The sequence below is a fragment of the Rhea americana genome, unplaced genomic scaffold (assembly GCF_003343005.1).
Source record: "Rhea americana isolate MKP2758 unplaced genomic scaffold, rheAme1 scaffold_16, whole genome shotgun sequence".
Lineage (NCBI taxonomy): Eukaryota > Metazoa > Chordata > Aves > Rheiformes > Rheidae > Rhea > Rhea americana.
The window spans coordinates 7120527-7136907 of record NW_028185705.1 but is presented as its reverse complement, the minus strand read 5'-3'; the positions used below and the strand labels follow the sequence as shown (position 1 = coordinate 7136907).

The 16381-nt window shown below is 45.1% G+C and overlaps 1 protein-coding gene across 6 annotated transcripts in view; it reads right to left on the bottom strand.

Annotated features, from left to right (window-relative positions):
- Nucleotides 1–16381, bottom strand: part of ADAMTS9 (ADAM metallopeptidase with thrombospondin type 1 motif 9) — an 80454-nt gene that overhangs the window by 49059 nt on the left and 15014 nt on the right. For 5 of the 6 annotated variants that reach the window (XR_014895246.1, XM_085300107.1, XM_085300103.1 and 2 more), the window contains 9 exons: nt 14152–14438; nt 13013–13096; nt 12793–12914; nt 12378–12418; nt 12154–12259; nt 9997–10143; nt 8968–9109; nt 8558–8665; nt 3431–3576 (listed from right to left, as the gene is read on the bottom strand). Coding sequence is in view for 5 of the 6 variants with exons in the window: in XM_085300107.1 (XP_085156233.1) it covers nt 3431–3576; nt 8558–8665; nt 8968–9109; nt 9997–10143; nt 12154–12259; nt 12378–12418; nt 12793–12914; nt 13013–13096; nt 14152–14438 (1183 nt within the window). In the remaining variant the exon portion in view is untranslated. The remainder of the gene's footprint in view (nt 1–3430; nt 3577–8557; nt 8666–8967; nt 9110–9996; nt 10144–12153; nt 12260–12377; nt 12419–12792; nt 12915–13012; nt 13097–14151; nt 14439–16381) is intronic. The other variant, XM_085300104.1, reaches the window with a different exon arrangement.

Sequence of the window (16381 nt, the reverse complement as noted above, 5' to 3'; positions counted from 1 at the left end):
CTCTCGCGCGTTCTAAAGTTATTTGTGACTGAAGTATCACAATTCCTGGGAAATAACCGGGGAAGAAGAGGCACAAAGAGGGGCCCCTGCTTGCCAAAGGCTTACTGGGGAAGCGAGGTGGACCTCCCCCAGACTGCCGGCACGTCTCCTGCGTTTGGCGGATGGACTTGTCTCCTGCAGCTCRGATGAGATGCAGAGCACCACCAGCTACCCGCCGTATTTCCCCTGCCCTAGCCGACACGCAAGCTGTCGCGGTGCAAATCCCTCAGTCTCATCTGAAACACCCACGGGTGAACTTTGCCTTTAGGTGCAGCCCTGAGCAACAAGCGGTCACATCAGCTCTACCTGCTCCAAGGGCAGCTCTTGGACGCCATATGGACACTAAACTGGCATCACCTAGAGAGAGATGATGCTTGGAAAGAAACAAGTAACAGTGATTTAAAAAAAGCAAGAAAAAAAAGACACCAGCCACACCACCAACGGTGCAAATTCCAGTATGAATCAGACTGACTTCAAATCACTTCACACTGACTCCTAACTGAGTGAATCTAAACCTACTTGGTCTGTTCTCCACCTTGCTTTGGCAAACAGCTTTTTCCACTAATTTAACTGAATATGCTTGGAATCACTCTGGAGCTAACCCATTGCAACAGCCCGCACAGACCCTTCCTGGGCACATTTGCGAGGAGTTATTCCTCCTTTCCCYGGTGGCAGGGCTGTGATTTCCAAGGGCACCCTTCAGGGCACCAGCAGCAAGCGGTTCCTCGCAGCCTGTTCCCAGGCGGGGAAGATGCGCTTTCAAGCTGCAGCAGTTCTCGGTCACGGAAGAACACCCCAAGTCTCTGGGAACCTGCATCAATTCATCTGGGATCTAACAGGATTCATCAATTCCATTTTGAAAACATTCATACTTCCATAGTGCTGCTGCAGTTTGACAGAGACTCTAATTACGCAAACCTCCAACAAGGCACTTCTTAAAGAAAAAAAATGGCAGTTATGACATTTTGATGGTAACTACATTGCTTCTGATATAAATCTGTCAATATAAAAAAAACAAATCTCCTTTTAACTATAATTAAGAACAACACGCAGTGCACCTTTTTTTCAAAGGGTGCATCTAATAAAATCTGAAGAACCCAAGCAACTAGCCTTTTTCCTCGACCTGACCCATGAGATTGAGATATCACATTGACCACATTGGCTTGCCATAAACCGAAGGATGCTGAAACTTGCCATCTTGTTTCAAACTGTCAGATTCATAACTGTGGCAGTAAATCTCTCTGTAACCAGCGCTCAGGCCTTGATCACACCATTTCTGACATTTCAGAAGAGCCCCAAACCACTCTGACAATTTTAGGGCATTCTTAAATCCTTAATGATTCAGTATTGCTTTTCACTGAGCCTGGGTAAACAGAATAGAGCTAACCCTGAAAAATAAGTCAGTCTCATATAACATCAATTTTCAGTGTCATGAAGAAATACTAGATCCTTCAGCAACATCTAAGGTTTTATGAATAACCATCAACCACGTACGTCAGAGATGGAAGAGGAAGCAGTGCACGCACAGAAACCTTCTTGCTCCGTCCCAATTCCCCTTACACCTAAATCATCTGTTTTATTAAGCAAAGGCCAGTATAGACTCTTGCTTTCAATCTAACAATATTCTCCTTACACATTCCTGCACACGCACGCTTTGCTGGATGCCTCTCAGCAGGACAAAACTCATAGGACATGTCCAACAGCCCTGGGGAATATCGGGCGCTTATTTTGACTCTGTATCAACAGGTCTTAAATACATAATGGGTACCGCATTCACACGCATCACATGTGAATACTAACCTTRGGTAATTTCATTGCAGACCCCCAAGGCATCATCGCTCTCACAGTGGGCCAGGAGAGCTAGGTGCGGGCACGAAGCACYGTTTTTGGACACACCTGGTACCTGCTCAGGCACAGAAACCCCAGCAGCAGGAGCTCTGCTATAGGGTGAGTGAAAAGCCCCCAGAGGGGTGACTGCGGGGTATGTGAGCTCACGTACACGTAACTGCTCGTGTTCACGTGCATGTGCTTAATGCTCTGGGGGTCTGCAGAAAAGCCCAAAATCCACCCTTGAACGCAGGGCTCTGGGTGTTGACGTGGTATGAAACATGCTTTCTCCCCCATAACACTGCAGCTATGCCTTGCTTTGAGGAACAGGGCTTGCCCCCCGGCGCCGCACGTGACGTGCCGCRGCCGCCGGCTTTGTCCGTACCATCCTGCCCGCGATTCCCGAGGGGGCAATCCTGGTGGGAAGGGTCTGGTCTGGTCAGCTAATACATTCCTTAAGTGTGTGTCAAAACACAGTCTGTTTCCATTTCAGAGGCTTACAGCTTCCTACAGTCCTGCAAAGTACTCATCCATGTAGGTGTCAGAGCACATTACAGATGGAGGCAGGAGCTGCAGTCTTGTTTTCAGCCCATTGCRGGGGGAGAGGACGTTCATTTTACATGCTGGATTGAGGTAATATTTCATTGGCATGCAAGATACCACCCTAGATCCCTGCGCAAAGGAAAGCTTGGAAAGAGCAAAACCCTTTTTGAATATAAGAGGCCAAATGAAATTATTTCAGACCTTACTCGAGGTTTCTCCCACTTGATGAAAGGCAGCAAAACAGAGAGTAGGYCTACTCTGGGTGTTTTTGAAGTGCTTTGAGAAGCGAGAGAGCACGTAGTGGTGGCTTTCCATCGCGTTTTATTCCTGTCTCGCTCACTCGTAACGTCTCTGCAGCACCCTGGTAACGGGAACGTCGATGGTGGGAGCCTACGCCATGACGTCAAATTACTGGGGCAAAACCCAACAAAGTTGGTGAAAACCTTTTTTGATCATGCTATGACAGATGAGCCCCTGTGGAAACTTCAGGAGGGGTTTGAGAAGAGGCTGTGCCAGCTGCTCTGCTCCCMAAAGAGGGCTTGGAAAGTAAATGCTAGTGATGATAAGCACAGGGGATCGCAACRGGAGTTTGGTGTTGAAGCTCCTGAAAAACCCAGCCACAGCAAAACGCTAAGATACAAAACACAAGCTGTAAGAGAAGACGATACTGAAAATCCCTTGGCTCGCCTTGAGGAGAAAGGTGATTTTTCTAGCACAGAAGCTACCAGTCCAAGTAGACGCAGCTATGGAAGATGGGAATACATTTCACCAGCAGCATCTGGAGGCTTCGGCTGCAGAGCCACTTCTGCACGCGGACATGCACACCTCGCTTGAGGAAAACAGACAAATACGTGGCCCAGCTCCCTCCCATGCTCCCTCCCCTCTCCCTCCAGCACCTTTCCAATCCAAAYCTTGGCCCGCTAACCAAGAAAATGGGATTTCAGCCTGCTGGAGCCAGCGGGCTGCTTCTCCCCATCTCGTCCCAGGCCCGCGCCGCGAGTTGCCCCATAGCCACACTTACTCGGGCCTGTTGCACTCCCGTATCGCYGTCTTTATGCCCCCGCCGCAGGTTCTCGAGCAGGTGCCGAAAGGGCTCCAGGTGCCCCAGGCGCCGTCCAGCACCGGCGCCTCCCGCTCCTTGGGGACGCACATCCCGAACCGGCAGTGCTGCGGGGAGAGACGGGAACGGGGGCGTTCGCATTACTTCATTAGCCATCAGCCCTGATGCCAAGAGTCATTTGCTTGCTTTTTCTCAAATACCCTGCTCAAAATGCAACAACGATTTCCCAAACGAAAAAAAAAGAACATTTTCACTCTTGGTTGCCCAAATTTCATTTGTATAAAAACCTGCAGGGTATTTTTTTTTTTTTTTAAAAAAAGCCAAAATTGTAGCAGAGTAAACTTCCAGGGAGGGGACTAAGGATGGTACTCTGAATCCGTGCTCAGCTCTAGGGTCAAACACGTCATAGGTTTTTTTTCCCAAATTGAGGCCCCAGTTATTTCAGTAGCCACGGGACCAGGCCACCTTGCATTTTCTTTCCCTGCAAGGAAGATAAACAAGCAGTCTCAATCTTTTGAACCCTTAAATGGAGAAGAGAAGGCAAGCAGCAGAGTCCAGAGGCGTGATTTATGGGAAGAAGAYTGAGGACAACAACAACTAGCAAATGCTCCCCGTTTGCTGATGCCGACCAGTGCAGCAATGCTCGCAGCACCAGCTTTGGGAAAAGCTGCTTATCTGATTTCCTGGAGAGCAGCAGGAGYCACAGAGTGTCCTAACAGGAGACAGACGATAGGGACATGTATTAGCAAACAAGAGGAACAAACTCAAACCTCTCCACAGCTGTACAAAACCCCAGAAGAGAAGAGGGAAAGTAAAAAAAAAAAGTTTCAAATCGAAAGCACAAATAAAAAACAATGAATTCCTCACTCCAAAGTATTTTTTTTTCACTCAGCCATAACATGGGACCTGCCAAGGCCTAGTCTACACTTGTATTTTCCAGTTACAACTCTTGTCTATTCTGTTTGGAAAACTGGTTTAAACTRTTTTGGCACCCTCCCTCTCCCCCTATTTTTATCATATAAATTATGTCTCTTCTGGGTGTGCTTGTTGTACRACTACACAGACTTCTCTGGACAGACCTGATCTAGAGGAGAGTCACATCCTGGCCTCACCAGAATTGATGTAAAAATCCCACCAGATCCCCAAAGGGGTTTCCCTCTCACTGAAAAGGGCTTGCTAAAGCAGATTTAAACCTGGAGACCTGCTTATTTGCTGGCAGATGCCTAAATCTCTGCAATTATATGAAACGCAAACATTGCTGATTGCCCAGAAATTACAAGAAATTTAGGGGCGTAAGAAAAAAAAATGTAGATTCATCATTGAAATATTCTCTTGCAATATTTTACTGCATCAGGTGCTGKTCAGGTAGGAAAATACCCAATGATCTTTACGGTGATGGGTCTATTTTACTGATCTGCCATGTTCTCTTCTTCTTTACTTCACAGACAGACTCAAAGGGGCTTCCAAACTGACAAATGTGTAGGACAGATCTTCAAAAAAAAAAACAAAAACAAAACAAAACCCAACCCTATAAAAATCTAAGGGAATAGTTTGAGGAAAAGCATTGTTTGCTCTGTTTCCTGGGAAAATCAGGCTAATGAGACCTCATGGTGTCTACCGTCTGGCTGCTACTCTMCTAACTGTGCATCCACTGATGGCTACAGCCAAACCAGGCAGAATGGGTGAAGCAGCAGAGATATATTTTCTTGCTCTAACAGGAGGGGAGAGGAAACAAGTCTTTCCACCGAGACCAGAACAAGGTTACATCAAGCTATCAGGGAAAACAGACCAAAATCAAGTTGCCACTGGGGTCTTGTATGACAATGACTCTGCAACACACTTGAAACCTTTCCCCAGTAACGACTTCCCCTGCTGCGGAAGGAAGCTGATCAGAGGTGTGTTTGCCGCATGCACCGTTGGCAGGATGACCAAACAGCTCATAGCTTGGGCCTTAAATATGGCACTTACTCAGGGATGAGCTTGGTCTCTAGGCTACATGCTATGCATCTGCCTCCATCTGAAGATTTGATTCCCCAGACAGACACTGGCTTAAAAAAGCATCTGTTCCAGCAGAGGACAGGAATAAAAATCAGCTGAAAGACCGAGTGCCTTCGCTGCAGGACAACCCCTGGCGATGCATCCCTCCTCCAGGCCTCTCCAGGGTYGAGGAGCTGCAGGACGGGGGACCCCTCTGTCAGTCACTTATGGGGACAAAGAGGGCCAGCAGCTATCACCAGCGTACAAAACCACACGACATCAATACAACCACGCAGCCCCGGAGGAGAACGTCTTGCTGAAACGTTGACACTCGCAGCTAAATCTGTAACCGCAGTCACGCTTGGCACCGCTGACCCACGGCAGATTGAATAGCTAACTAGTGAATGTACACAGCTAACAGACCGTGGCATGACCTATACRTCTCCCATCCGATGGTTGAGGATTAACCAGGAAACTACCTAAATCTCTTGATTTTATTCCAAATTGGGGGCTTGTGTTGATAGCAAATTGATAGTGAATCAAGAAGGGGGGGGGGAGGAAGAGCAGCTGTTTTAAATAAATAGCAAGACTATCTTATGGAAACGCAGTGGTGTTTCTTGGAACCACGCTGTGAATAGTCTGGCTGTGCAACCCTCATGTCTTTTTTATTTTAAAAATAATTCCTACGCTGAATTACAACAGAAAACTAAAAAGTCTGCCAGGGTGCTCCTTCCTACAGGCTTACAGATCAGAGAATGAAGAGAATAAAAGAGTTTTTGTCTGGAGCAGGTTCAAAATAACTTAAACAGACACGAAGTCGACGAGGAGAGCAACGGCGGGGAAGGGAGACACTATAGCAGACTTTCCTTCCCTTTGTCCTGCCACAGGGGCCTTAGATAATTCACCAAAAACAGCTCGCGGACTTGGGCTGATTTGGCTGAATAGATTAGCAGGGGGCAGACAAGTGCTGGGAAGCTTCATGCATGCATAACTTACACGGTACCTGCTGCCTTAAGGGAGGAGACAAACGATTGCYGTTCATCTGTGCTTCTTGTTCCATTCTTTAAAACAACTCGGAAAACCACAAGAGATAGAGATCCACGTTTACGAGCCTCTCTCTCTTCTTTCTTTGCGGCACGGTGATTTATTTCGAATTGGTAAGGCACGGGCACTGTCAAGCTGGGTAAGTGATCTTGACTGGTATCCACCCAGCAAAGGCCAAAATCCAGGCTTATTATTTGATTTAATGGTATCAACTTCAGTGACCTCACACTCAAAATATTCATAAGCTACTACTTCCACGTTGTTGTAGTATCTTTGATTTAAAAATAACTTTAGGCCTGGATAAGTCTATATTCCGGAAGCTTTAGCTAGACTTCTCTTAGCTATTCAGATTCTCTTGTTTCCAAAGGTATCTCCATAAAAAAAAAATGGCATAGTATTTTCACTCTCTGCCAAGCCATACATCACAGGCTTTAAACATGCAGACTTGAGGCAAGGCATTAGTCAGCACGCAGCAGTTTGACAGGGCTCCTGGCCACATCAGAGTGCCAAAACAGCGATTTGTTCCAGCAAAACACACTCCGGACTAGCACCTCAGCACTTTACAAGCCCAAGAAAATAGCAGGGAGGAGAGAGCTTATGATGATCCAAACCTTAAGCTGGAGTTAGACCAACACACAGATACAACACACACAGCCTTTTTTCCAGAATACATTCAAAGGCTTGGACGCGATTCGACTGTGTTAGCCTTTCGTAAGATCCCACCTGCTCATACTTTCTAAACTCGTCCTGCTTGTCCGCAGTTGTATAAACACAACTCTGGTCATATCCAAGTGTAACTRCAGATATTTCTGAACAGAACGGCAGCCCACATATTCAGAATTCAGAAAAAAAWTTCTGGGCAGCCAGCTCTGAGCGCGTCCCAAGCTCACACATGGAGAAAGTGAAGATAGGAGGTCTACAGTCGGAGGTGTCCCACTTGAGTGGGGCTAGGGGGCACTTCAGAGGGGCATAAGTTTTATCCTGATTCTTAAAAAAAAAAAGGAGGGGAACATAAAAACAGTAAACATTGGTGTGCCACTGGCTTGAAAGAGTAATGCAGGAATTACGTTACACTATCAACCTTAAAAACATCAGGTAAAAGCTTCCGCACCTGTGTTGATTGTGCTTTTCCATAAAGAAGGCAAATTGATATATTATGTCCATTGCCTTGAATGAAATCAGTGTTCACAAATGAGTTTCAGAYACATGTAGCAAAAGATTAATTGCCAAGGAGACCCACAGCCTTTGTGAAAGATTGTATCCAAAATAGCATCCACATTTGAAAGACCTTATAAATTAAGATGCTGAGTTGTTCAAGGCAATGAAAGCTAACTATTGATCATTAATTAGCTACAAGAGTACATTTTTAAGCTATGCTTTCTTGAATAACATTATAGGTTGTTTACTAGAGCTAGATGAGGAAGATATTTGTTCAGCAAAAATGATGAAAACTAGTTAGCATTTTTCTTCAAAAGGTTTAGCATCTCAATAAAAGGAAAAAAAAAGTCCAAATCCTCCCAACTATTTCTCTCCAGATCTGGATAAATCAAAACTAAGAGCTTACTCTAGAAAATGTATTTGGTTGGAAAAATATATATTTGGAAGCTAACATTGCACCTAGAAATTGAAAGTTTTTATGAAAAACTGCCAAAAAGGTTCCATACAGAAAGTGTCAGCTAGTTCTATATTTTACTCTGAAGCTGCCAAGATGAGAAGCCAGTTGGCAAGTTTATGTTATGTAAAATCACTAATTACCCACATCGCATGGGAAATTTCTAATAAAAGTCTAGGAAAGCTTTACAGAAGTTATACCCAAGAGTGCACTCAAGGGTGTTAATTTAAAAAGATAAGCACTCAAAAAAGAATAATTGCAATAAACAAAAAAAATGTCAAGCAGTAGATTTTAATCACATTATATGGTATACAGTTCACCCCTGTATGAAATGCTTAAACCACAGGGTTGCTCCAGGCAGAAGCTGCGGCCAGAAGCTATATCCCATACACCGTGCCCTTGGGATAGGATGAGTTTGACTGATATATAACTACAAAGGATGAAGTATTACAGACCTTCCCAGGTTCACATTCGGTCCCATCAGCCCAAGGTGTGTGCTGAGTACGACATCCCTTGTGCGCTCCATCAATGTTAATACACCAGAGTCGCCGACATTGCATCTGCTTAAGTTATTGAACAGATTAAAATATTAAATACATTCATCCCATGTGCCACAYACCGTACTGGATGCATGATCCTTTATAAAATTATCCTACTAGCTTTTATCATTAACTCACAAGGTCAGTAGTAACTTGATGGCTTACTGCATCCCCACAAATAGTGGGGCTGAGGACCCAGGCTCTAACCAGCTGGTAGCTGGTGGGTGCAGTCTTTATATCAGCCCCTTTCCCCATTCACCCAATGCTGGGGGGCCTTAATTTCATCTGTGAAAGCCAGCAAAACCAAGGCATGGAAMTGCACTTACCATATATGGGCACACTTGAGATCCAGGTCCAAAAATTAACTCACATTGTTTGTTGACATCATAAATCAGCCCCGGGAGCTGCTGAGGCAACGTGTAAGTTCTTGATGAAGGTTCATCAAGCAAACATTCCCCGTAACCAGTGCTACAACACAAAGCCAGAAAATGGTGTTAACCAGGAGGTGATGAGACTAGAACTCATTCGTTTTTATCTAGGTTATCCTTACACTAGATGTGCACCCCATCTGTCATATTTAACAAGCACTAAAACAGCTACTACAGCCTCACCTATGGAGCATAAGAGGCTGCCTATCTGTTCGCTACCACCCCACGTTGTGCTGACGATCACSTACCACAACGCAGTCAACTAGTCTAGCAAAAGCACGTCCGACAGTGCACAAACTTCCTTTGGCTGCTGAGTAAGCACCAGTAACCATTGATATTCCTCTCAGACAGCAAGCAGAAGAATCACCCAAGGGGTCAAGCTCCTGGATTTGCCTAGAAACCATTGTGGGTTCTTTCTGTTCCCCATCACAACTTGTGGGAAGGCATCACAGCAGCATGGACAGTCACTGTGCACCTTAGTGAGCCAGAGTTTCCTTGATATCTATTCCCAGAGCAGACTAGGGCTATTCATGACCCATGCAGCAGAAAGGTAGATTCAGTCTGCCTGCCTCTTACTGCTCCATATCTGGCTCTGCACTGGATATGGCTCTGTATCTGGGCCACTGGGCTTGGAAAACTCACTCTTCAGGTTAAAGGAGAATGCACATTCCTTAAAAGCAATATCCATGGGGAAAGACTTATTCCTCCCCATAGAGAGGCCATTCCCTGCCAGCTAATCATAAGGCAGAGTTGGCAGGGACAGGATGTCAAGGGCACATTCCTGCTCCGTATAAAGGACATGTGCACACAGAAATCCCTTCAATTTCCTCCAAACGCTGCACATTGGGATTTCGGATTAACCAGTGCCCCCTGTGAGATACACGCAGAGGTAAAGACAGCCTAACACACACATMGGTAAGGCCTTACTCTAGAAATTCAGTGATATATTTCCTACTGCATTTTGACCACATCCAGGGATTGGTGTAGAAGTTCAGTGTTGGCGCCATGACATGCTGTTGATTTTTACCTCCATCTTCTTTGCACTTATGGTTGTCATCATGTGGCATGTTAAATCTAAGAGGAACACAGCAAAGACAAGTACAGYTGGATAAGTGTCAGCAAGAGCAACAGTCTTAACTAAAAACAAGAAAAAATACATTTTTTCCCTAGAAATGCTCCTAGTAGCTATCACAGATTAAAAGCAATAATATCTACATATTCAGAAGGACCAACAGGCATTGTTTCAAATGGTTCTGAGTTCCTAGCACCTGGCTGCAAAAAGCTGYGTAGGACCCTTCCAAAGCTCTCCACACTGCTACTGCATATATTTAGCATGACAAGTGCTTAAGGGAGCCTCGCATAGGATGCACTTTCAGTTGYGGTTTCCTTTCCAGCTGACAGTCCTGATCTTGCAGGCAGGCTGGAGACTGGCCCCACCATGATGAAAATGGGAAGCACTCTGGGACTGAGTCAAAGAGCCAAGAGGTGATCGGGGGAATATGAGAAGGGAAGCAGAGGAATCACTTGAGCCCACTGAGCACTGCTGCCTGAGTCCCTCAACAGATCAGGTTGGCTGTAAAGCATTTTCTGAAGCAGCTGAATACCTCGGGCCATGTTCATTCCTCACTGTTGCCTAAATAGGGCTGCACTAGGGACAAACTTGGCTCCTATATTTTACATGGTAGGATCACAAAATGCTATCAAGCATCAATATCAACGTAAGACCATGTGAAGTTTGCAGCAYACACCATATCAAAGAATGCGGCAAGTATGCCATGGAGACAGAACGGCTTAAACTGCTTTGCTACTTGAAGTGGAAAAGGGGAAATGACCCAGTGTGATCCTACGTTTGAAGGCCTGGGAGTTTATATCCCATTAAGATGACCTCCAAGGAACCAACTTTTTGCTCTGCTCCCTTTAAAAGGGCAAAGAGGCATTTCCTGCTCAGGAGCTCCTCTAACCCCTCCAGCAGCTTTGGGGCAGCATTAGTGAGGGAATTAGCCACCGGTTAGGTGTGGGGAAAGCCAAATCTTTGAGGAATTTCTGTCAGAAAATCTCATTTAAACAAATACACCCGTGGTTAAAAATAGAACATCTCAGCCAGCCCTCTGTGCAAAAAAAAAAGAGCTTAGGACAATGAGCGATCTGTTCCTGAGAACTCATCCATCCATSCCACATCTACAGACTTCCACTGCGCACGAAGCATAAGGTATTTTTGAATGCAATAAGTTGCCTAACAGAGTTGCACCTGTGGGGTAAAGGACTCTGCCATGATCTAAAAAGATTTTTCTCATTACCCACTCTCAAAAAAATTCAAAATCAGTTGGCAAAATTGTCCAGTGGAGGGAAATGCCATTGAGTGTCTACTTCTCTGCTGGGCATGTCTAATAACACGAGATCCTCCTTAGTGAAAGTCCCTGTGTAATGAAATAGTTCAGCAGGTACGTCAGGGTCATTTATGTATCTCAATCAACTGCCAGCCACACTAAGTCCCTCCTCGCGCACAGCTACTCCGCCGACTTCACGATGCCTCGCACCGAGGCGGGATGAGTTCTGATGGCCTGAGGAACCTGCCTTCGGAGAAGACTTCAGTCCAGAAGGCAGGGCAATACGTGCCCGTGCTCCTCGCCCTGATCCTTTCTAAAGCAACCAGTAGCACCCAGCCCTGGCCAAACAGTCAGCCAGTGCCAGAGTCTCAGTGCTGAGACTTCACTGCAGAAATCTCAGAGACTTGGTCACGTTTGGATGCCAGGAGACACAGCAGTACAGGATGTTTTGTAGCTCTCCTCTCTGCACGTACTGCTCGACATCTGGGCACCTTGCTGTTGCTCATCCTCACAAATGCTTTGTGCTCCCCAAAACATGAGACTGCTGTTTCTGCTGCTCGCAGCTGGGCTACAGAGCGCCCCACTTGCACCCAAAGTCACACCACAGCTTGAACTTCCTTGCTGGTGCCTCTCCTACCCAGGTATATTCATCTCCTCACAAATAATTAGGTTCAGACGACTCCTAGTGTGTCTGGCAAGTTCTGTCTAGCATAAGTCTTGGGCTATTTAAATGTAAATGTATTTACGCAAGACGTACACATGGCCAAGTTCATGTGCTATTGTGAAAGCAGTGCTCAGCCCGTTGTCTTCRCTAATTGAACAGCTCCTGTATGGATCACAAACTGTGCCCAGCTCTGCCAGACCTAGAAGAGAACAGAGAGGTGTACAATAGCAAAGGAAACATTACCCACGGTTCAGCACGTACAACTAGCGTTGTCACTACACAAAAGTTAAAAAAGACAAAGAAAAGGGTTTTCTTACCCAGAGTATCACATTTGTCGTGCGCTCTACAGATATCCTGTCTGAAAGCAGAACAGACCTGACACATTAATTTTCAATGCAGTAGTGACTTAAGGGACAAGCACAATAACACAAAACATCCAAAAGCAATTCTTGGTCCTCCAGACTGATTTTGCAACACCATCCAACAGAAGCCTGAACCAAGTTCCTACTACTACAGACCTAGAGTTTCATCACATGTTGGGCCCACGATCAGACCTTAGACAGTCCTGAGCCTCTAAGACTCCTCCACCTCCGCAGTGAATATGTTCTAACTCCACTTATTACAACCACATCAAACACCGAATATCTCCCATAGCTGCATATATTATAAGCTCACAGCTTGCAACTCTTGACACATGACTGGTGATATTTTTAATGAGAAAATTCAGCATACCTGGTAACAAGCACAGCTGTATCATGTTGAAGGTGACTTCCTTCAGGGTGGTTTTGGGATTGCTGCCATTGACAAAAGTTTTTTAATGTTGTCTGAGCATTGTAAGATATTGCAGGACCATCCTAACGAGCAATACACATAAAGCAGGTATTTTAATTATTTATCACTAGGTTTACTACATATGCTGCTGTCAAAAGGAGAAGAAAATCACTTCCATTACCTGTTCGTTATGTATCACGACCAATTTCACAATAACAATATTAATTAGGTTTCCAATACTTGGGTCTTTGTAGATAGAAGCTACCTGTTTCAAATAGAAGTGCCCAGAGTTATTGCTAACACTCAAGGAAACAAACAATTACRACAACACAAGCATATTTTCCATTCCACAGCTATTTTTGTCCCGAGCCGCTATTCTGCTCCATTCTGTGCTCTAACGTTATCTGGTCATCCATGAACTTGCTGCACGCTTCTGGGAGACAGTCCCGCCAGTAGCACAATTTTAGAATGGAAGAAACCTGCTGCTATTGCAGCAGCACAAGAACAGCATCTGCTTTAACAGGCCTTTCACCAAATTCACAGCATCATTCTGCTTCAAGATAAAACAACCACYGGCTAAAACTATCAAAAGCAACTTATCCTGCCACGTGCCTCATTTTGACGTGGCCATTTTTAGACCACATATCCACTGCACTTCTACTCTCTAATGGAACTAAAGTCACTGCACTGAGACGACTGTGTTGGACACTCACTTCCCAGCAACATACATCTACAGAGCTGCCTGTCTGGGGACTTCACTACTGCATCTTAGTACCAGTAGCTACTAAGATGCTCACAGCCAGCCTGGAAATCCAACCCTAGCACTATGCTAAGGACCTAAGTGACCACAGGTGCCTTCTCCTTTTAATTGCAAGGGAAGTCAGGCAACCACGACTTCCCATCATCAGTCCCTAGGAAGTCACAGTCCCCAAGGCATATTTTCTATTCAGCTGCTATTTCACATGGCCCAAAATGAAAAGAAGAATAAAACACACATAATAAAGGGCCAGTGACTCCTCTCATGCTGCCTGGGGCACAGATAGCTGCAAGGGCGAGGTGTGGGAAGGGTTAGGAAGCGTGGTGGGTCTGTGAAAGGAAGAAGACYTCAAGCAATGTTCCTCAAATGTTCTTCTCTAAGATGTGCCTGTGGACTTGTGAACCTGAACTAAGTTGTACCAAGCTTTATTCTTGTGCCAGAAATGTTTCCACACCCCACTGAAGCAATCTGATGGTATCATGTGAGAAAGCAGCAGCAARGAAGCTCTGCATCTACTAGAAAAGATCTGTTGGTAAAATTTCTCCCCCTATTTGAATACTTACTATTGACATTAACGTTAAGACATAGTGCTGTAGATTAGCTCCATGGTAGGCAACCATCCTGCTATCAGCCACCACCATCACTTCAACAAACCGAGGGTAGGAGAGAAACCGTTTTGTCCTTCTATGACTCTTCTTGTCGCTGATGTTCCCAGTCTTGTTGCTCTCCGTAGAAAATGAATTCACTTCTAGGCTATGTTTTAACATCTCCATGTCAGATAACATGCTGCTTTCTACCTGCTGTTTTCTCCAGTGTTTCCGCTTGCTCTTTTTGTGAATATTTTCATGACCTATGATTAAAAAGCAGGCAAAAGCATAAAGTACATTCTGTACTAAATACAGTCAATACCACATGCATTATACGTCAAGAGACCTATTTATTTCATCCAAGAACTAGCAGGTTTGCTCTAAATAGTGAGCCAGCACAGAAGCACTTGGTGGAAGGCYGCCATTTAATCCAACATTTAAGCCTCTTCTTAATTTTTAAAGACAAATAGTCTTTCTGAAGTCAATGACGCTCAAGCTTGACAGTCACCTAAAGGCTTTCCTGAAGCAGGACTGTACCACAGCACAGGCAGGAGGAATTCAGCCTGGGCTTGAAGCTGGYGATGATAATTAGCCACTGCAGCAGCGTGAGGATTCTGGGCACGTCCAAGGTGGCCAGGAAACCACAGGAAACAAAGGTCCAAATCCTGTATTTCTAACTCAGGCATGAAGGACAGCAGGATTTGGCCTTCATAGTGAGGCAATTATATATGATTTATTTCTGTCTCTAACAATAACATGGCTAGGCTTCAATTCTCCCCCTCCCTTTATTATTCTGTGCTACAGGAATGGTAAAGGTCATCTAATAGCACAGCTGCCACTGGCTAAAGAATAGAATTCAGGAAGTTTCACATATACCGCTTTTGATATTCAATTAGGCCAAACATAAAAGCAGCCTGAAAATATACTCCATGCTGATACAAAGACGACAAACCGAAGATGGAGAGTGGGCAAATAAAACATATGGAACGTGTACAATTAAGATTTTCCATCTGATTAGTATGTAATTATAGCATTATTCAAATGTAAGAGCAAAATCAGCTGTATTTGATGCCACTTAATTTTTAATCAGTTCATCATAGGAAACAGCTAATTGAATGTGATTCATCCACAGGAGACTGTTTGCTTCTGCTAAGTAAGAGAAAGCCAGATCCGAACTGCTCATCTAAGGCTCCAGGCTACAGCCCTCCTGCTCTTTATAACTTTAATTTTGTCATGCTGGTGAAAAATATCACATTTCCTTATCTGACCTACTGAGTAAGTTAGAGGAAGTATAATATTAGGGAACAAAGGAATATTCAATACCTAAATAAGATTTAAATGATAGGAAACATCTTAGCTATTTTTCATGRGTAGTTTCCTCTTAGGATATTTTGTAATAATTTCCAAAATACGAAGTTAAAAAATATATTCTCTGATACCAAGGCAGGCTGAAGGGCTTGGCCAGCATCTACCCATCCAAAAATACCATCTTTYTGCCCGACACATAAATAGGCAGTAGAGTATTTAAAAATTAAATTCTTCTGTTTAATCTGCACTACCTAAGCCCTCTGACTTCCCCTTCGCTGACACAGTCAGACCACCTTAATACAGCCGAGTTCACCGTTATTTCAGTAAGAATTTGCGAAAGCCAACGGCGCTTGCGATTATAATTGGATTGCCCYGGTTCTTCCGCACTAATCAATGCCGCTACGTTGGCAAGCCTCTGCTCTCACGCTGGCACGGCTTCGCGGGCAACCGTGACATTATCCCAACTTGCTCCGTGCCAGGCGCTGCGGGAAGCCAACCAGGCGTACAAATAACTTTTATAGGTGAGAGGAAGACCGGGCCATGGAGAAAGCGTGAACCTCAGCCCRGCATCCAGCTCCCCACGCGCTGCCTTTCTGCGACCCTTGGCCAGGCGCTCGGATTTCCCTTTTAAATAGCTGCCTTCCGAAAGGGTCGGGACCCGAGGGAAAAATGTATTAAAGAYGGTGAGATGCTCAGCAACGGGGCTRGAGCGAGGCTGGAGGTGGAGGTCGGGCCACCGCTGGCATGATGCYGCGGAGCTGAGTCTCGAAGTGGCCAGTGAGGCCCGGGCAGCTTCTCCTCCTGYCCCGGTCCAGCCTACCAGGCCAGGGTTTAACTTGCAAGAGAATTGGGAAATGCAACTGATTTCTTTAAAGAGCCACCTGCTAAAGTGGAGGTA